This window comes from Myzus persicae, unplaced genomic scaffold (assembly GCF_001856785.1).
Source record: "Myzus persicae strain clone G006 unplaced genomic scaffold, MPER_G0061.0, whole genome shotgun sequence".
Classification (NCBI taxonomy): Eukaryota; Metazoa; Arthropoda; class Insecta; order Hemiptera; family Aphididae; genus Myzus; species Myzus persicae.
The window spans coordinates 236,953-259,455 of NW_019100969.1; the positions used below are offsets into that span (position 1 = coordinate 236,953).

Below are 22,503 nucleotides of genomic sequence, written 5' to 3' on the forward strand. Positions count from 1 at the left end.
ATCTTTATGAATGATCGTAGTTCTCATATTTAGTAACAATATTAACATCATTACATATTAAAACAAAAAATGTATCAAAAGCGAACAAAAGTATAAATAGTATGTAGGTAGAAAAGTACCATAAATACATATTGACGAATACTTAAACAAAATAAGTTGAGTAATGGTGACGTGTTATGGGTTGTGAGAAATTATAAGGTAAAAATGTAATACGTTGTAAATGGTGATATTAAAGAAAGATGAGGTAAGTAGTTCAAAATATGAGGTCAAATCCTATAAAAATAGTTATTTTAAAATTTAAGTCAATAATTTAAAGTTCTGATTTGGTAGGTAGGTACAATCATTTTTGATATTTGTTTTTGATTATATGCATATTACAAGTTTATTTAACTTGATAATATTAATTACCTATAATCTTATTTGGAGTTTGCATCTTATTGTAAATCATAATATGTACTCAGAGCACAAGGGGTGAGTCTTTAAAATCGAACCCTTCTTTTCCACGACAATAAACGTCATTTACAGATGGACAACACTATCATTATACCTATATAAGTACTTCACCTACACAAAGCGGAACACTCACCACAAGAAGAAGGGCAGCCAGCAGACGATAAACGTGCCCATGATGATGCCCAGCGTCCTGGCCGCCTTGTGCTCCCGCTTCATCTTGATGATGTTCCTGTTGTCCCGGGAAGGGGTCGAGTGGTGATCGTTGGGTGCCAGTGTGGTCCTGGACGACGACCCGTTGGCAGCACCGTTCGATCGCAGCTGGTTCTCCGCAAGCTCCCGGTTGTAGTTTATCTGCTGGCCGCAACTGATCCTCGCGTGTATCTGCTTCTCCTGCCGGTTTGCCTCTTTGAATATCGCGTGGTACGTGAACAGCATGATCGTGCAGGGTATCCAAAATGATATCGAAGACGACACGATCACGTAGACTTTGTTCACCTGAAAAACGAAACACGAACGAATGGTTTTAAAACGAACACACCCAAAACTTCGGTGCCAATCGATTATCATGATATTATGATACAGGTAGCCGAAATCCAAGTTATGGAGCAAATGGATTAAACGATGACTGTGCTTGCTGTTGTGCACGTCTTCGATAAAAGAAAATGTGTTCAGTAACGTCGTCTGGAGTAGTGCGTAAAAGTTAATACCTGCAGCGAGTCGTTAGCGTTTAAAATATTCTAGACGACCTGCAGGGACAGGACCAGACTCGACAATTTTCCAAATGTCTGTGACGATATTGTTTTTTTTTTCTGTCAACGTTCTAAAGAAAAACAAAAATTGCACTATACTCGCAAAATATCATCATCATTGATCAATGAACGACTGGAATGGACTGTTCGATAATAACGAGTTCTGCAGTGTACGAAAATATCAGTAAATAACAAGTACTGAAAGTACTACTGGAATAATTCAAGTAATATTTACGAGTATTTTGTGAACCCGAAAAAGTCGTTATTCTTATATACCCTTTAGCACAGTTCAATTATTTTACATTTTGTGTAAGACATAAATAATACTATATTTCTTAGAAACGGTACAGCAATCGCAGATGAAATAAGAACATTTCGTAACATTATTGTGTGACACGAGTACAATAAGTCTGGATGTAACAAAAGAACCAATCGCTGATTCAATGTGGGTAAACGTGATGCGATCGATCAGACCCACGAATAGTTAACAGCGATTTTTTTTTTTTTTTGAACATTTTAATTCATAAACAAACTTACTGGACTGATTTATGTACTGCGGCGATTGCTTGTAGTAAAAACTGTACTTGCAAAAATTTAAAAAATACTTATTCAACGATGAAAAAAATTCTATATACTGAATAAAATAATGAAGAATGTATTTATTTTACAATATCTTTATTTCATTTTACATGTTTCGGACAGAAGTATTCAAAAAAGTTCCTGTTATTTATATTTACCGAATGGAAACTCTAGTGTGGGTGGTCCCTTGGATAAAGACGTATTTATTAATATTCTCAGTTATTGTCCATACAGTAAATTGATTATTTTGCATAAACTATGAAGTAATAATTATAGTGGTAAGTTAGTAAAAGTCCATTGTTTAACATAAAATATTAATTAATAAGCACATGATTAACTAAATTAACTATTTATTAATATTACTTATTAGTTATTAGCAACAAATAGATAAATTATTATAATATTTTCAATGCATAGTATTATGTATAATATGACTACATTGTGTTCTTGTATTGAATTAAATATTATGAAAATGTAGAATATATATATATAGTGATTTACCCAACTTACTCACTCATTTTATTTTTTAATAATGCAGTTGTTCAAAGTCTAATTTATTAATTTTTAAAAAATACTTAAAAAAAATACATTTTCAAAATCTTGATATTATTATTTGTATTATTAAATGATAAGTCACCTGTTGAGATTTATACTTGTTTTTCAGATGAGTTTCATTCTATTCTACATTTTTTAATGGATAATTTTTAACAATAGTTTGATGTATCAAAATTCAAACGAGTAGATTTTTAGTTTTTAAATTTGTGTACCAAGGATATTAGGTTTATCAGATTTGAAAGGTGTTGTTATTTGAAAATTGTAGTAATTAATATTAATCTATCAACGTTTGTTAATTATTGTAAAAATAATGAGTAAAAAAAAATTTAATCTAATATTACATAATATTTAAATGTTTTACATTCCTGTAAAATCTTTTTTGAATACTATTAATATACTTTTAAAAGCAGAGAAACTAATTATTTGAATTATTAACTAGTTAATATTTACTTAATAGTACTATGTAAGGAGGAGGTTCTAATTTGAAAAACATTGTTTTGTATCGTTACAGTCACGACTTAAAAAGGTGGTTCAAAAAAATATCGATTATTTGAAAATATGGTCTTGAAGTATATTTAAAAATTCCAAAAATTATAATTTAAATACATTTATTATTTTAAAAAAAAATGGTGGTGAGCATACTTGGTGAATAACCCTGAATATATATTATATATTATATCATACTATTATAGAAACTTAAAAATAATCAGAAATGCATATTGTGATGAGATGTGAAATATAAATCAATCATACCTCAAGTTTTATCAAAATTTAATATTATTCAAACTCTCTTGACAAACTTTGTCATCAGCGTCGACATCCCAATTAAATCACTTTATTTAAAACAAATTAATTGTTATGAATTCTGAGACACTTAAAATAAAATAAATACATTTTTCTTCTGAAATATAAAAAAAAATCGAAGCAAATATAGTGTTTATACGTTAAAAGAAAAATTATTTTTTTATCCGACCCATCGCTAAAATATGTCAGTTTATAATTTATATTATAATATAATCTACAAATAATTTATTAATTTATTTTAACGGTAAATACTATACTCAATAAAATGTGAACGTCTACGAGTAACTATTGAAACATAGTTGTAAGATTTTTAATTTTTCAGTTTCACTTAAACAATTAATATATTTTTTTCATTTTTACGTAAAACCACGTGATTAAAATACACAATAGAACAAAACAAACTGAAATTGCATGGAATTCAAAACGTCACAAAGCTATTTCACGAGACATTGTTTCCTATGCATTTATTTTAGCACAGTTCTATAGTGACACGAGTCTTTTGTCTGTTTTGTTTTCAGTTTTACTAATAACACTGTCTACGCGTAGATATCAGTTTTGAACATTGCGGTGTGTTTATTTTGTTCTCCGCTATATACGGAACTTTGAATTTATCAAATATGTTATTATACAAGCACTATCCCCGCGTTATTCATTGGCATCGAAGGGGTTGACACGTGTGCCATTAATTTATTTAAGCTCCCTCTAATTTCGAAGAGTTTCAAAGAATGTCATGCATTGTTTGTGTATTGATTATCGAATCAGATTGTTTTAATCTCAAAACTGTGTTACAAGTATTAAGAAGTATTTACAGTAATTAATTTTAATAAGCAATAACGCATGAAGTACATATTTGTGCTTATAATATTAATGTAGTTTGTTTTTTATTTGTTACAATCTTTGAAAATATTAAAGCGACAGAAATATGGATATTTAAGGATTATTTTAGTAATTAATTGTTCGTACGGTATAACTTATTACAAGAGTTAATAAGTTGCTGAAGGCACTACCTACGTGTAAAAAAAAAAAAAAAAACGTATGTATTTATTTTTTGGTAAATTGCATAAAAATGATTGTTATTTAAATAGATGGTATTAATATGGAACTATCTGGAAATTTTACGTTTAGTGTGAATTTAATGCGAGTTTGCAAAGGCAATGTAGAACAATAAATGTCTGTCTGAGATATTGAGAGCAAAATTATGTATTTTAAGTTATAACGGACTGACGACTTTGAATAGGATTCTGCGGTGACGAAGACAAAACATCTTATATTGATTGTTCAATAGATTGTCTTCTTAAAATATACACACCGACAAACAACTCATATATTATAAGTTAGTCAGTGGCTAAATTCACAAGAAACCAAAATCCATTAGACTTTTGGTGCATTATATATTTATTGTTACTTTATACTAATAGTAAACTATAAAAAATGAATTTCTTTCTCATTTTTAGGTAGAACCAAAAAAATAATGAAAAGTTACAAATTTTATTTTTACGTTATATCTAAGTATTTTTATAATATTATCAGTATAGGTACCTAGTTGGACTTTGTGCCGTTTTTTATTAAAATGTTTAAGTCTTGGGAATTGGTAGAAGTCTTGCAAAACTAATGACAGTCACACACGTATGGTAAAATTGTTTCCACCCAAAAAATATCGTTTTAGATGTGAAATTGATGACGATAGAGTATATAATACCTACAGTGTTACCTACGAAATTGTTATTGTATTACTAAACACTTTACCGTGGCTGACGAAACATATCGATCAAAATTAATAAATTTGGTTTTTCAGAAAATTCAACCATATGTAGAATATGTATAATAATTTATTTTTTTAATTCCACGAGTTGTATAAGTGAAAAAAAAATATTTATTTGTCGATAACACAAATTCAATAAAACGTTTATTTATAAATAATATTTTTAAAATTGACTTAAATAAATAATTAATAGCTTGGATTTTTAAAAGCACTGTTGTTCAAATGATTGCCATTAATACATTAAATTAATCACCTACCGTCAGGTATTTGGTATGTGAAATAATTTCCCATTATTATTTTAGATAATAACCAATTTATAAATTAATAATTATGTTTTATCATATTAATTATACTATAACAGCAATAAAGTTAAAGTGTGTGAATGTGAAGTGTTAAATCGTCAGTTAAAGTCATGAAATGTATTTATCATACAAACGACCCCGCCACAAAAAAATTGCAAGGGACACAATGAGTAGTTTAGTAGTATATAGCGTACTAATAATATATAACAATATAATGTAAAATGTCATATGCAGTGGAAAACACTTATAATAGAAACAATTTGGCTATAATTATTTTCAACTGCTGTAGGTCTCAGAAAATAAATAATTATCTTATAAATATTTTTCTACAGTTAGGCATGGTTGAAACTGACATGGAGGACAAAATATTAAATTATGGTTATAATATTAATCAATAATCACGTTTAAAACATTTTCTATAAGCCATATGATGCATAATACCAGTGAGGTTAGGAAAATGTACTAATAGACACACTTTGTATACACTTTAGTTAGTAACTAATTGTCAGTTACATAGCTCAGACAGGACCAAAACATTTTATTGTATCTTGATATTATATTCTAACACCACTGTTCAACTGCAGAAACGGTTTAAAACCAGTCGTTCAAACTCCTAAATCACACTACACCAAAAGTGTTTTTACATTTTATCAAATAGTAATTTTTTTTTTTATTTAATTGATTCTTGTAGTATCTATCGTTAGCTCAACTGAAAAAAACAATATACGTATATTGGGCTCTATTCAATTGGTCGTATGGAATTGGGGTTCAAATAAAATAAAATAAAAACAAAATTAATACAATTTACACTTCTATATGAATGTTTTAAAATGAGCGAAAATGAAACATACAAACTATTATGATAAAATACATTTTGTTTGTAAGAAAATAATAAATATATATTTATAATTATAGATAGTTATAATTATAATTATTGTACATGTTTTAAAATTATTATAAATAATGTAAAAAAAAGAGAAAAATGATATAACTTGGTAAATTTGTATTCATTTTTCATGAAAATTTGCTGTCCCGAACAAATATTCAAATGTTTTATAATTATTTCACAATATTAGATATCGCGTTGTTTATTGCACATTTGTATATACTGTTCTCAAACTAGTTATCGCGTCGAAAAAGGCTGCAACTTATATCGAAATAAATTGTATTCGACAAATTTTAGCTAATACCAACTAATCAAACAACCAGTTGACGATTCGACCAAAAAAATACGATTTTAATTATTAATTTGTACGACATGAACATTTCATACGACCACTCGACTAATGCACGCCGTACATTGTGTAATACACAAAGTATGGGACAAGTTAATGAAAATAATCAACTTAAGTTAAGTTGAGATTAGTAAACACAAGATTGTCAAGTTGGAAGTTACCAGTCAACAAATAATACATTTAACACACTAAGTTTAAAGTTTGTATGGAAATAAAATATTTGCTAAACTCAGTTTGGAGAAATTAACCTACTTTTTAAATTAGTTTGTAGATCACATAACGAGTGGCTCGTAGTTAGTTATTTATCCAAAATTATTTTATCGAGAAACATCACAACAGGCACACTATTACTATTATTATAGTATTAGACTATATTTTTATCTAAAACCGTGTATGCATATTAGACATTGTGCAGTGAATGTATAAAATATAAACGAAAACTTTCAAAAGCATCATGGTTTTATTAATTTGATGGATTCATTTTGAATCAGCCGACTAAGTCGACAACGCATCGCGTCTCCGGCGAATGATGAAATCGACCGGTCGACGCCCTCGCCCTCCCCACGTTGGATTACGAACGAAAAGCGAACAGACAACAATACTCACAACCCAATCGCAGTCGTCCGGGTGCGCCATCCGGTAGGCCAGATACTCGTCGGTGGTGTACCAGCCGTAGAAGATGGGCACGAACGCGATGATGCCCGGCGCCACCCACGTGACGAGCAGCAGGAACGCCACCAGACGCTTGGTGACCAGCACCGGGTACTTGAGCGGCTTGACGATGGCGTAGTACCTGTCCACGCTGATGCAGCACAGGTGCAGAATGGACGCGGTGGAGAAGTACACGTCGCTCGAGTTCCACACGTCGCACATGAAGTACCCGAAGATCCACTTGCCGCTGATCAGCTTGCTGGCGTTGAACGTCATCGCCACGATGGCCACCAACATGTCGGCGAACGCCAGCGACACGACGAAGTAGTTGGTGATCACCCGCAGCCGGGGGTGCCGGGCGACGGACACGATCACCAGCAGGTTGCCGCCGATCGACGTCAGTATGATGATGGCCATGATCGACGTTTTCAGGGCCACCGACACGTAATCGGACCAGTCCATCATGTCGCCGGTCACCTGCGCACGGTCAATTGGTCATCGTTATGAAAATAATAATTATTAAATAAACATTATGGTGGGTACACTGACGCCAGAGTGGATGTGGTCAAGTGACCGGGGGAGGGGGGGGGGTTGTAAATGATAAGTCTTTTCAATCGTCACACGTAAAAAAGGTAACACGTTCTCAGTCGTTCGATAAACCAAAAAATAACCTAATCGAGCCTATAACAACATTTGTAATTATTTTTTTCTAAAATTTTTACCGACTCAGAACTTTTAAAGTACATTACAATATGTTCAAATGTTATGATTTGAGTATTAAATGCTAAAAATGAATATACATTTAATTAAATATATACACGTCACGTTGTTTTTTATTGCAATTTAATATGACTTATTCATTATATCCATTAATGTTAAAATCCGGTCCCGAGCTCGAACGACGACCAATATCCCACTGATTTCTTTTTTTATGAAAATAACTATCTCATTCTACGCTGAACTTATTTTATATTGTTAGTATAATAGATGCTACAGATAAGAATGTAACAACAGGGAAATGCAATATCAAATAGCTGTTTTATCGGACTCATTTAGTCGTATTATCGGACAACATTCATCCATTTATATAATTACTAGTTGCTTGTGAAACTCGCTGTCCTGAAACTCGGGAGCTTGTGAGAGTCGGCGATGCAGACCGCAGACGTCAATGTCGTTGAAATTACTTTTAGAAGTCACTCCTGTTGACGTCATGGGTAGTTAAAAAACAAAAATTTAGGAGGTGATAACGATTTTTGATAAGTCTTAGAGATCTCGTTTCGAGCGCGGGAATGTTTGAAATTTCACTTCACCCACGAAAATCGGCAATTGAATAACACGGTTCCCCGTCGCATGTCCTTTGCTTTTTCGTATGTAATAAAAATGTAAATTTGAAAGCTGAGTTGGAATGTCTAGCAAGTCCGTCACCTCAAGTGAAAATCGTTTAACATTCAAGTTAGCCAGCTACGTAGGCAATCCGACTTCGTCGGATCGCAGACCCTCCGTTCAGAGTCTATCCAGAGCTTTTTCGTATGTAAAGAAATGAAAATTCAAAATCCGCGCTTGAGTGTATATGAAGTGGTCACCTCAATTGAAAATCGTTTACCAATCAAGCTTATGAAACTCGGGGGCTTGTGAGAATCGGCGATGCAGACGTCAATGTCGTTGAAATTACTTTTAGAAGTCACTCCTGTTGACGTCATGGGTAGTTAAAAAACAAAAATTTAGGAGGTGATAACGATTTTTGATAAGTCTTAGAGATCTCGTTTCGAGCGCGGGAATGTTTGAAATTTCACTTTACCCACGAAAATCGGCAATTGAATAACACGGTTCCCCGTCGCATGTCCTTTGCTTTTTCGTATGTAATAAAAATGTAAATTCGAAAACTGAGTTGGAATGTCTAGCAAGTCCGTCACCTCAAGTGAAAATCGTTTAACATTCAAGTTAGCCAGCTACGTAGGCAATCCGACTTCGTCGGATCGCAGACCCTCCGTTCAGCGTCTATGAGTGAAACTCAACTAATTGGTTGTATTTACCTACATTATACACACATAATGTATAGAAAATGAAGATCGCAAGTAGGTAATGATATTCGGCATGATAAACCAAAGATATTCTAATCATACGGATAGACGGTAGTAGGTATAAGTATTTTTGAAATTATTTCATAATGTAAGCACCACGAAGATTATGTTTACAATAATAATGGAGATAACAATGAAATAATCATTGGAACTTGGAAAAATCATGTAAAAAAAACCGGAAAAAAAATGCAAAAAATCCGGGCGGCCATGCTACAGCATAGGGCTGCCGTAGTAACGACGGCGTCGATATATCCGCCGCCGGGGTTCGAACTCGCCTACCCTACGACTTTAACCTAACGCCTAAACCTACGGGACACCTACTCAGATGCTGACAGACGGAAAAATTTGAGCATTTAAGCCGTTTGTATTCATAAGCGAATACTGCAATAAGCAATGTTTAACCGATGAAATCCGTAGGATATGGCCATTATTTTTATTGCATATAGTTAACAAAATAGATGTAAATACATAGCAATTTCTGTTGTTGTAAAAAAACTAAAATATTTGTATTGCTATTATTATGCGTAATAGTACACATGTATACGGTTCTGCATCAAATAAATAGTTAATTTATTTAATATATAAGCAATATACAATTGAACGTACTCATTCAACTCAGAGTGTATTAATTGTGAAATCCGATATTATATCACAGCATCGAGCACTAAAATATTGTCTTTTATTTATTACATATTACATATTTTGGGTTTTCGAGTAGATTTCTTGAAATCCAACCACAGGATTGTGTGTTGATCTCATCGAAATCGCCCAATAATTTTTAATTTAATATATCGCAACCGGACGTTCCACAGTCACAGAATTATACGATCGATATGGACCTGACCGTCGAAGAACAGTCCTGTTTCATTCGATATATTTAACCGAGAGAAGGACAAAACAGTAAGTGTAAGGCTCCGTTCGACGACTTTGGTTCTGTCTGTAAAAGCGATTTCGAAGTGTGAGAATGGGGCACGAAGAAAGGCGAACGGAGCTCGAAAAGCAAAAGTTTTGAAACAATCCCGGCGATGAGGCGAAGACGATAATATCTCAAAATGACGAAGCCGCGATATTTTTTCGCGCTCCCATTGGCCCGGAAGCGAACGCTCGTAGAAGAAAAGAAATAGTGGTCTTTCGTTCCGGGAGGAAAAGACTCCGGGACCTTACCATTTTATATATTAAGATAAATCTGGGACTGAACTGTATGTGACTCTCCGTGGAAGTATGGCGTGATGAAGGACGGAAGTACTCAGCAAGTGCAACAAAAATACCGAAAATATTGGTGGTATCAATACGTTTAATCAAAATTGTTTCGTGTTTACAAGTCTATACGTTTTTAATTAACCCCCAAACCCAAACGTTTAAAGCCGATTAGCCACTGTAATGGATTAACATTTAAAAAAAAAATTCGATCAAAAAATTTAAAATTAAAACATTACACATAACTATTATACGGTTCATATTTTTATGATAGTATTATAATGCACACGACAACAATATTATACTGTAGAATGCGAAATACAATAAAATAAAACATAATATCGTTTACGAATATATGCCATAATAACGTACATAAAAATACATTTTTGGAACCGATTTTTTAATATTATATCTCCTATCTACTTGTGATTTACGAGATGATAAATCTAAAAAAATCTCATAATCGTTTCATAGAAATTCAGTGCCGAAAGACTTACCGAGGGATCATAGGGTGTGGGTGGCTCAAATGCTTATGGTATAACGTGAACGGCACTAGCTCGAGCTCATGTTATTCAATTTGTCAAGCTTTATGAAAATATACTATACTGAATTAATATAAGATGATGTATTATTACATGTGTAATTTTTGTAAGTCCTAAGAAAAGCAATTTCATACAAATGATATAACGTATGTAATATGCATACTATTGTCTTTTGAATAATAATACAATGATATGATTATTATCATTATCACGAGTAGTCTAGTATCCCCGAATTTTTCGCAAAGTCCCTGACAATTCAAAAGTTAGCACTTAGTATTAAGCATGTATAGTTTTTATAAAAATAAAAGGAGGGATGGCTTGGTCTATTTCCATTTAGCAACTATGAAATATTATGTTTAACTTTATGTTAAGTGCGATTAAATAAATCGAGTTAAATATATTTAAAATATTTGTGTTTAACAATAGTGATCACGATTTAATATTGTTTTCACTTGCATACATTCAAGCCGGGGCATTGCAATCAAAACAACTCCCAATCATTCAAATTCCCTAGACGTTCAATATTCAAACTTCAAACAAGACACTGCATACACCACATATACGGAGTAATTCATTCAACTCAAGATACTCATTATTTCGGAAAACACTAACGGTTTTGGAGATATTTCTTTTACATAATCTATTAAATCGTTATACAAAATAACATTTTTGAAGACAAATTATTGTTTTTATTTCTCTTTTATCGTTGCAATTTTTTTTTTTTTGAAGTTTTTTAATTAACTTTTGAATCACTGCATACATTTTTATTTTCATATTTCAAAGTAGAATATTATTTGGAATATTTCGATTTAAAAAATATGTTTTCGGGTCAAGTAGTTAATATATTTAGTTACCCATAATACGTATTAATGTAATGTTTTTATGAGCAAAGTAATGGATCAACTTATTGCGGGCACCCCTGTTGTAATACTCCACTCCGCTCAACTTAATTTTAAATACTTTAATCACTTCATCGGTAATGTAATGAATTACATTATATAAACAGGTTATTGTTATATAATGTTATAAATAAGTTCAATTTTATTCAATACAAATATGTAAGTGTTTTGTCAAATTGAACACCGAAATCCTTTCAAGTTCCCCCTTTTGGTATTTATCTATCACTGATACACCACATTCGAGATAATATATTCAACGTTATATAGTCGCGACCCGGTAATATGAAATTTAAACACAACCACGGTTAACCGTATATACTTTTCCCACGCATAAAACACAAGATTTCAATAATAATATTGTAAAAATACCTTTTAACAATGATAGAGATTCCTCGAAGCCGCTCTCATATGTATACTTTGATATAAACTGTCCTCCCCCTCAGGTAAAATAGGTTTGGTTTAGTCAGAAATATTATTATATTACGTTATTCTTCACACAAATACCTATTTTTATTTTTTAGATTACGCATGGTGGAGATAAAAATATCAGAAACGTTTAAATATGTTCCGTTTGTAATACCATGTGTATATCCGTATAAATAAAAATATATTACAATTCTAAACACTACACAGAAAACATGTTAAGTATACCAATGTACAAAAAATATTTAATTGATAATTGAATAAATTAAATTATTAAATTCGTTGTACGTAATAATACAAGACGACATCGGACAATTTTCACGAGTGGCAATTGCGAAAAGTTAAAAACGTTTGGAAGCTAATTAATAATATATTTTAATGCAAATACAGGTAGTTATGACATTTTACTATTGGTTTTTGGCATTCAAACGCTGTCTTTGATGAAGGTTAAAGAGAGAGTATACAATTTATCAAAATGTATTCGTTGCACTGTAAATTAAAATACAATTTCAAAAGCTTAAATATATATTTTATAATAATTACAAATAGCCAATTGGTAACAGAAGGATATTATACGTACACATCATTATTTTAGGCAGTTTGGATAACAGTAAATTAAAATATATATTATATTTTATTTCCTTCTATTTGGACAAAATCGGAACGTTTTTTTATTTTTAGTTTTCAAGTCGATCTAAATAAGGGAAGTTAAGTTATGTACACATTGAAAATTCGTGTACACGCAAATAATATTATTCTCTCTCTCAAAGCGATATTACGTTTTTGGATAAACTCAAAATGTCATTATATTCAGATGGAACGTTCAAAACGTACTCAGCAGCTATATACTGCAGGGTTTTCTCTGTGTAGGTTAATCGAAAATCTTTCGTACTAATCGCAAACGCCACTCGAGCCAATTAAGTTTTCGAGCGTGATCCATTTGAAAAGTCACAATAAAATACAATATAAATATAGGTAGTGTATAATAATATTTTATCAATTAAGTTTAATGTGTTATAACGGTTTATTATACATTAAATCATAATATAATAGTATACGACTTATACCTAACATGGTAGGGGGGGGGGTCGTCAATAATTCTATACCGAACTGTTAAAAACCATATATACCAGCAACGCGTGACACGTTATCTAACCCTGCTGTAGTTACCTTCGAGACATTACCCGGTATCGTGTCGAACAGGGAATCGGAGAGCCAATGGCTGACGTTTATATAACACACACGCGTGCCTTATCGCTTAACTTCCGGACAAGTGAGCTCACACGTCGCATAGAAGAGATAATCACGATCGCTGTAACATTATAATATGCGGCGCAGTAATGGGTTTCATTTATTCATTTTTTTAGGCGCAACGCGAACTCCGTAGGTTTCGATTTTTTTCGCCTAACAATGTCAGCGAATTTTCCCTCGATAATTCGTAGCGGTCGCTTAAGATAGATGAATCAACCGCGGATACGATAATTATTATATCGTAACAGTCTACCTATATGTATACACGAGAGGGTTTTATGTTTAAATCGCTGCGTGGCCGACGGCGCTAAGTTATTATGTAATACCCGTGGGAGGTTTATTACGGTCGGGCTGGGCAACCACCACCGTGGAAAGGATAAAATGACCGGAAAATATGGTTATTACGCGGACGACGACGACGACGACGCGATATTAAATTATAAGCCCTTGAAACCACCCGGCGTTGCCGTTACAGCATTTTCACCCGATCCAAGTATTCTTTTTTACTTCGGAAAAAGGTTAAGTAGTTGCAGTGAATGGCGTCCAGAAATATGTTTAGCGGTTCAACCTCCTAATGGTATGTTATTATCGTAAAATTGAGTAAAGTCAACATATGTATTTTCAGTACCTCGTGTCTTGCAATATATAAAATAACCTAATGTTTAACAATAATATCGACATCTGCCAAAGAGTCACTACAAAGGACCACCATTCATGTAACCACCAACTAATATTTACCTACAACATCAGATATGCTTTACAGTTCACACATTAGGTGATTATATTATAATACATGTGAGTGCCACTAACTGTATAACTATATTTGGTACATAGATGATGACATATATATTTTACTGTGTAAATTTATCCAACTTTTATCATTCCAAAAATATTTATATACTGTTATGTGCATTTGAGACAAGAAAAACGTAGTAGTGGCCCATGTAATCATGAAGAAAAGTTGTTATTTCTGTTATCGAACTAAACTCAATGTAGACATGACTTAATTTGGGGATATTTATTTAATATTATTATTATGATTGAATTACTAAGAAATTATTATATAGTTACATTATGTTCATCAATACACTTATAGTTTCACTCAGCTTCATACATAAATATATATTTAATACGCATATCCACAATACATATTCACACACACACACACACACACACCATTTGTTCACTTTTACAACTCTACTGCTATAATAATACACACCATATACATTATATAAAATTATTACCCTGATAAATATAATTACGGCTTTTCAACCAACGGACAATATAAAATGAAACTATCAGACTCATCCCAATCAAATAACGAAAGTCATGTCAGACGCGACGTCTAAAATGTTCCTCACATACCTCCCCATATTCTACACATATAATCATTAAAATTAAGAAAAATATTATTTATATTCCAGCTATACTATCAATGTTTTGAATTTTCACCATCATATTTATCTTACTTTATTTTTATCTTACTTTATTTTTATTCCATTTTGACATAATAATATACTGCACAAACTAAAATATTTGGACATCTATGTCGTATAAAATAGGGATATAAATTCAAAAGCTATTTTGCTATCAACCCTCCTCAATCCTCAAATATCAGGTACCAAGACCTACAAATATATACTATAATTAAGATTGTTTGGTGTTGAATATTATGAATTTGAAATGCACCCACAATAATTTTATATCATCTGATGTAAATACCTGTTGGACCGTAGGGTCGGTGCCGTTGTCCATGACACTTAACCGGTAGAGTGAGTCCCGGGGATCGAGTGACGGGACGACGGACGTGGGGGTGTGGTTGAACATGTTGTCACCATGTTCCATGACCGCTGTTGCGGTATAGAAGGCGCCTGTGAAGTAACCGGAGTATTGTACTCGGTCACCGGTTGTTTAACCATACCGACGAACAGTCGCAGATATCACGTACGGTACAGGACGTCACCGTGGCCGTCCGCTGGCATACCGGACGCCACCGTTAAGTTACACAGCGGTATATGATTATACTGTACCGTGGTTATAAGCGTTGAAGTTATACACCAGCCGTGAGGTTTTTGTTATAATTTATTCGGTAAGGTGTTACCACTGATTTCAGCGTCACAAATTAATCAGACTAGGTACAATGCCAAATTCTGAAACAAAAGAAAACAATACATTTAAAATATATTTTACTGTACTTATTCATATGTTTATGGGGACTGCAGTATTTTGAAAGACCTGTTAATAATATTAATAGTTAAACGATTCATCATTGACTAAAAATCTTTACCTATACTACTTTTTCCGGGTTCGTATCTTCATCGACAATTTTTGATAAAACCGTTTCATGAGAAAATAAAATATGAAACATACCCAGCTATTTTTAACACATCGTGCATACTGATTTTCTAGACTATTTTAAAACGTTTAAAATATGCAGAATATCAGCTAACGAATTGTTATTGCACAGTGAAGTTGTTAGTGTTATCAGTCCATAATAATTAGGAAACAAAAAACAAAATATTATGCATTTATGTATTATTTATTATAAGAGTTTTGAACGGGTTTAAATAAGATAAATGTGAGTTCAACGTGGGTTTAGATTAGATAATATATGCGAAGTCTTACGAGGGTTTAGATGAGAAGTATATTTAGGTTTCATGTTGAGTATAAAAGTGAGATGCATAAGTTTCTACATGTAATGTATATGGATATACGCGTCCCGTCACTAACTCGCTGCGATTCTTCATAACAAGTCTAGAGATATTTCTGGTTTGTAAAGCCCTCCGTCCATATTATGTATAGTACTAGAAAGTTGAATAATTTTCTCCTGTTTTATACGGGCGCAATAGCAATTTTACATCGCACTGAAGTACATGCACGTGCTTCGTTTTTGCTCAAAATTATTTCCTTTATATTTCGTATTATTTAATTTAACAGAACTGTTGTCGTTCAATCCTTTATTGCTTATATATGTTATTAAAAATAAAAATGTTTATACGACCTACCGTAATTGTATACAGCTAGACAATCGCAGTTGGTGATCAATTTTTATTCTGTGTATTACATAATGCAGGCATTTTTTGTTTGCAACAGAATAATATTTTATGAAAAACATTTAAATAAAGTTATTTTTAAGCGTCACTAAAAAACACGCAGTTGTTGAGGTTTAGAATTGTGTATTTTGATTCAATTGTGTGACGGCCGAATTACTCAATGATTTAAGACATGCGTTATTGAGATACATATATGGACCACACAGTCGTGGAACCAATGCGTGTATATTGAAAGTTGGCTGAGTCGTTTTAAATTTACAATGAAATGTTCGAAAAAATTACAATTTACCACCTTAGGTTTGTGCAAGCAATTCAACAAAGTAACCGGTTAGAAACAAAAAGCCACTTAAAGAAAATAGTTGAAAATTAATTCTATGACGAATCTTACTGCAAAATATTCCCAAAGTTGCAATCGATAAAATAATGAGGAAATTCAATATCGGGCACTAATTGTAGAAAATATTAACATTATTTTTGTAAGTCAGTGGCACATTGTGGTAACTGATAACTTAAACTAAACAATGTTGAATATAATATCATGTGACAAAAAATATATCCAATATAATATAATATAATACATGAAAACAAAAAAAACTAATGACTGGACCAATATATTATTTGCTCATTGCGTTATTTTTTCTCCATGATCATGGACCAATTCACTACACAATTAACAAGTGTTATGTAATCGTTAATTTATATATTACAATGTTTTTTTTCTTATAATCCCTAGTAATAGCAGATTACTTTTGCTGTCAGTTGACTTTTACAGTTATAGTCAGATTTGGCGAAGCTTGTAATTAAGTTTCTTGAGAATTTAAATTATTTTTACATTTTCAATTAGACCATGTCGATAAGATTTCTGCCCTACACAAGAAAATTGTAACCCCAATCCACTAAAGACTATTAGAATGTTTAATTAAACGAGAATCGTATATTTTGTTAAAAAATTACCCTCCGACGTTAAATATCTGCGTGGAATTCCGACAGTCGCCGTGGTCGTTTTTTTTTTTTGCTATTGATATTGGAAATAACATTTTGAACAAAAAATCATTGAGTATTTTTAGAATTTTATCAGGAACGACGACAGAAATATTGGTTTTACTGTAGTATGTGTTATTGTTTGGTTTTTTTCCGCTGAAAACGCTTTTGACACACGTAAACCGATTGAACATTTCTTGTACATACCTACTTAAGTATAAATGTACAAATATTTTCCCAACAGAGTTTCACGAAATAAAAAAATGTCCATTATTTTTCAACAAAGACTTGGGCAAAAAACAAACATTTTAAACAGTAAAAAAAATATGAGATTATTAAAATATTTAAAGACATTTGTAGATTTGAATTTTTACTTTGTATACGTATGTTTTATGAATACTGTGTATATGTGAATTTTAGTCGTGTAAAAGATATGAAGCACAAAGCCGAAAATTGTTGTCTTTTAAATTTTCATATTTTATACATATGGTAAAATTTACTGATGTGTACTTACCTACTATACATTATGACGCGAGGTAAAGCTAAGAATTAAGAAATAAGATATATTTAAGTATACTTAGATATAAAAAATTTAATATTAATCATTGCGTATGATTAAAAAAGTAAAATTTTACATTTACATATCAAATCATTCCCTCCACAATAAGGGTCTTAAAATTAAAAGAACCTTAGAGTTACACATATACCTACAATTTTTTTTAATTCCGCTTTGCGAAGATTCCCACGAAATCTACCAAGAAGACCAAAGTTCAGGTTTATACACTCACTTCAGGGGTAGTGGTAGGTGGCAGTAGTTAGCGATTATTGCAAAATGAAGCCGGACATAATTTGAACGCCACCGTGGAGGCACCGTCAAGACAAAATAATTCGATCACCACCACTGCAGTGTGGGGCGAAATAAAGAGGAATAGGTGTAGAACTAATGGCATGATTAAATAAAAAAATAGTACAAATAATAAAATTAACGGATAAACAAAACATAGAATAAATAAATATACTTATATATTTTAATATCATGTCTAACGTGTTATATACGGCTGATTGCTGCGTTATTCTTTCAATAATAGTATAATCATTCATATGTCTAAGTACCTATATCAAATATAATACGGTTATTGCAAAACAATTGTTATGCATTGTATATTTCAAATAAACGTTAAGAAAATGTATATTATTTTATATCGCCACTGTGATAAATTTGCAGTCGACATATTGAAAAAAAAAATTGGGTTACTGAGTGGTCGAGTTGACTAATACATCGGTTGCAACTTGCACCGTCGCTGGTTCGAACCTCGATCACGGGCGGCACTTTTCTCCGGACAGACACCTGTGTGGAGAGAGAGGTTGCAATCCCCCAACATGGCAGAAACCTACGGGTGCCCAATCAAAATTCTGCCAAACAAAAACACATGCACACTTGTTAAAACCTACTGTTCCACCGCCCTACAAACAGCTAAACAAACTGACCATAGTAGCCGGGCTCATATGATCAATTAAAAAAAAAATTTATTTATTTATCTTACACAATCTCGTTCATACAGCAAACAATCGGAGCATTATACTTTGCTATGATATTTAATGTTAAATATAATCTGTTTGAACGACACGCCATCGCTGGATCACGTCGGATACAGTATATGATAATTAATTCGATTGCATTTCACGATAAATTACAATGACAAGTGGTCATATTGTCACGCGATCAAACATCCTTTTCGGTCACCGCGGAAAAACGCGACCCCTCCCCCGACTCTTGTCGTTTTGCCGTCCTATTACCGTTGACAGCGATGTGCAATGAACCGGAGAGATCAATTTCGACAATTCCGAACAGTGACAGTACAAAACGCGATGTTGTTATAAAAATATATATAAATCATACTTTTCGGAAACACTTTTTTCCCCCTCTGATTTACACATGACAACGTCGTATCAGTGTGTAGTGAACTACACTCGAACGGCGATTAATTGCGTGTTTGTGCGATGCGATTGAAACGTTAAATGGTTATATAATTAATAATAATCACATGACCAGTATTATGGGTTTTACCTTAAAAAATATTTAAACATCAGCCTAACATTTTTTTTTTTTAGTCTTTATCCAATTACTTTAAATATTGATCATTTTCAACGCTGGTTTTCTGGAACATTTTCGGGGCCAGAGCTTTCATTCGTTGTAGTTTGTAAAGTTTAACAAAACAAACAAGACAAATATTTTTGCTGTATTAACGTCTTACACAATTATGTGAAATTTTATTCGTGTGATAGTAAATAATAATATTGTATATTATTTCATCCAACCATGACGTAACAAATAACGAATATAATTTATGGATTTTCATACTTTTATAAGTAGGTACATGCTATGGTGTGAATGAATTTTATTAAAGTTCACTAACCGTCACAGTACCAACAAAAATGACCAAATGAAAACTTATGAAAACAATGTCTACATCAGAGTAGAGAAAAACATTTTGTAAAAAGTTGTATTTTCGGACTAAGACTATGATGTCAAATAAATACCACAAATATTACTTTCATTTTTAAAATAAAATTACCATCATGAAAAAAAACAGTTCTGGTGTAATACGTACCTACCAGATATTCGTGTTTGTGCAGTATAGTTTTTAATGTTTTAATTCATGCAAACAAATCCTATTCAGTTGTATAATGTTAAAAACGATCGTGGTCGCATGGCTCCCGATTTAAAGAAGGAAACGGTCGGGAATTATAGTACCAGTCAAAGTTAGATCAATATGAAATACCGAGATAGAAATTTAAACATCGTCCATCAGTTGGATCAGCTTATTTGCACGTATTTTGAGGTCACCGATAACTATAGAACACAATATTATTATAATAATTACAATAATATTGTTATAAATGTAAGACGGCGTGTCGAATAGGCAATTTAAGGACATATTTTTAGCCAATAAAATATAATAATAATATAGTATTCTTCTCTCATTCTCTAATAAAAATAACAATATGATCTGTTGCCGTATATTTCTATAAGTATATTTCAAAGAACAATCTACTTTGTATTTTTTTTTTTTTTTTAAGGAAATCTAGGTTGAATATACTATTCCATTTGTCTACACAATATACCTACTCTCTAACCTAGAGTACGGAACATCGCGTCTGATCAATAAGCAACGCCACACCGTTTCGCGTGTGTTATGCATGACTATTAAATGTTGCACGACGTCTTATCTAAGAAGATCAGAAAGATCAACCACACACCCAATTAACTTTGTTTCATAAAACTCGGAAAACTCGGTCTGCGCAGGACACGAGTTCGTTTGCGGAATAAATAAACCAATCGATTCGGCGGGGTACGACAAGTACGTAATGTCGTTAAGTCGAACTGCATCGCGGAGTTACTCAAAAAATAATATTCCAGTGTCGCGACCTACATTACTTTTTTTTAATACAAGTTTATGACATCGCGATATGTATTGCAATAAAACAAACGGCTCGTCTTGTACTCTTCGTGATGACGTGATCGCATGGGCTACGATTTCTCCCCGGATCCGTGCACACTCAACCACCTGCAATCGACACGGATGTCTGATGTCGCCGAATGTGCCCGGCGTCCCTGGCTCCCGGATGGGTTGATGAACTGGCGATGAGTCATGTTTTCCCACGCAAATACACGTGCAGTTCCTCGACTAACCGTAATCCCTCGCGAAAATATATAATAACGAGCAAACGGCCATACTTGTCTGACCTCAGAAAAAAAAAAATATATATAACAAACTCCGATTCTCGCGCTTATGCAATAATATTTTCGTGTTGTAAATCATAACAAAAAAATTTCTTTATGGCGAAATCTCTATAATATACGCAATATGGTTATGTTTGTCTTAATTTACATGCGTTTTATTCGCGCGCGCATAATATTATATACTCTGTGCGTCAGTTCCCCGCTGCGCCTCAAATCGTTTTAACCAAAAACACAATGTTTTAACACAACTTTACAACACGGTCTGTCGATTATCCTCACACTGATGATGTGTTGCGAGGCCCGGCCACGTCGATATTGCGTACATTTATTATATTATTGTATATTACGCGTAGCATTATTGTTTCACAGCGAATTGCAATTTGACGCATTGCGTAGCCGACGATAATATTATAAAACCGTCTGCGACGGGGTAAACGCTGCAGATACGACGATATTAATTCGTTTCACCGTATAATAATGACGGAGATAATAATAATAATAATACGATGGCATTATACGCGGCGTGTTTGACCCCGACAACGGAGCAATGAATGAGATCCCGCTGCGGTGACTAAAATACTACCCCGCGTTGTACAGTTACATGTTATTATTATATTATTATAATATGTGTACCGTTGGCGCATATATGACGTTATTTAGGTATAATGTATATATTATGTAAAGGTTCCTGTTATATAGCCGGATTACGTGACGTGATAATATTCACAAGCGTGTCGTGCGGGTGCGATAATCGTGTGACATAGAACGGATATCATTTTTTTTTTTTTTTTCGTTTTTATATCATAATATATAAAAAGGAGTTTTGTGAAATAAAAAATGTGTGATACACATATTATTCTTTTTTTTTTTTTTTTTGCTGCTCGCGGTATTGGACCGCGACGGTGGTGGAGTGGATTTCTCGGGTATTCGTAAAACGATCGTTAGCCCCTAAGTCCTATACGTTATGCAGCTTATAATTATATATGTATACGCGTAGTTTCATCCGAAATCGGTCGAGGTTGCAGTTTCAGTATTTACGGCAGGCGAACGTTTGCCAATAATTAACATTTTTAAACCTTTTTTTTTTGTATCCAAAAACGCTAGGGAATTTGTTAAAACATAATAAGTAGATATTACTGGCTCTAATACAATCCGTTTTCGGTCGGCACATTTTTCTTGAACTTAACTTAACCGGAAAAAAATGATGTCACAGTAAAACGTAATTTTATGAACTTTGAGTC

At 32.6% G+C, this 22,503-nt stretch overlaps 1 protein-coding gene across 1 annotated transcript in view; it reads right to left on the reverse strand.

The window, feature by feature from the left end:
* LOC111027081 (octopamine receptor beta-2R-like) overlaps nucleotides 1-22,503 on the reverse strand; it is a 177,111-nt gene that overhangs the window by 15,507 nt on the left and 139,101 nt on the right. Inside the window, exons 4-6 of the mRNA XM_022305298.1 lie at nucleotides 15,206-15,633; nucleotides 7,046-7,567; nucleotides 587-948 (exon numbers count right to left, since the gene is read on the reverse strand). Of these exons, the coding sequence (XP_022160990.1) occupies nucleotides 587-948; nucleotides 7,046-7,567; nucleotides 15,206-15,328 (1,007 nt within the window). The 5' untranslated portion in view covers nucleotides 15,329-15,633. The remainder of the gene's footprint in view (nucleotides 1-586; nucleotides 949-7,045; nucleotides 7,568-15,205; nucleotides 15,634-22,503) is intronic.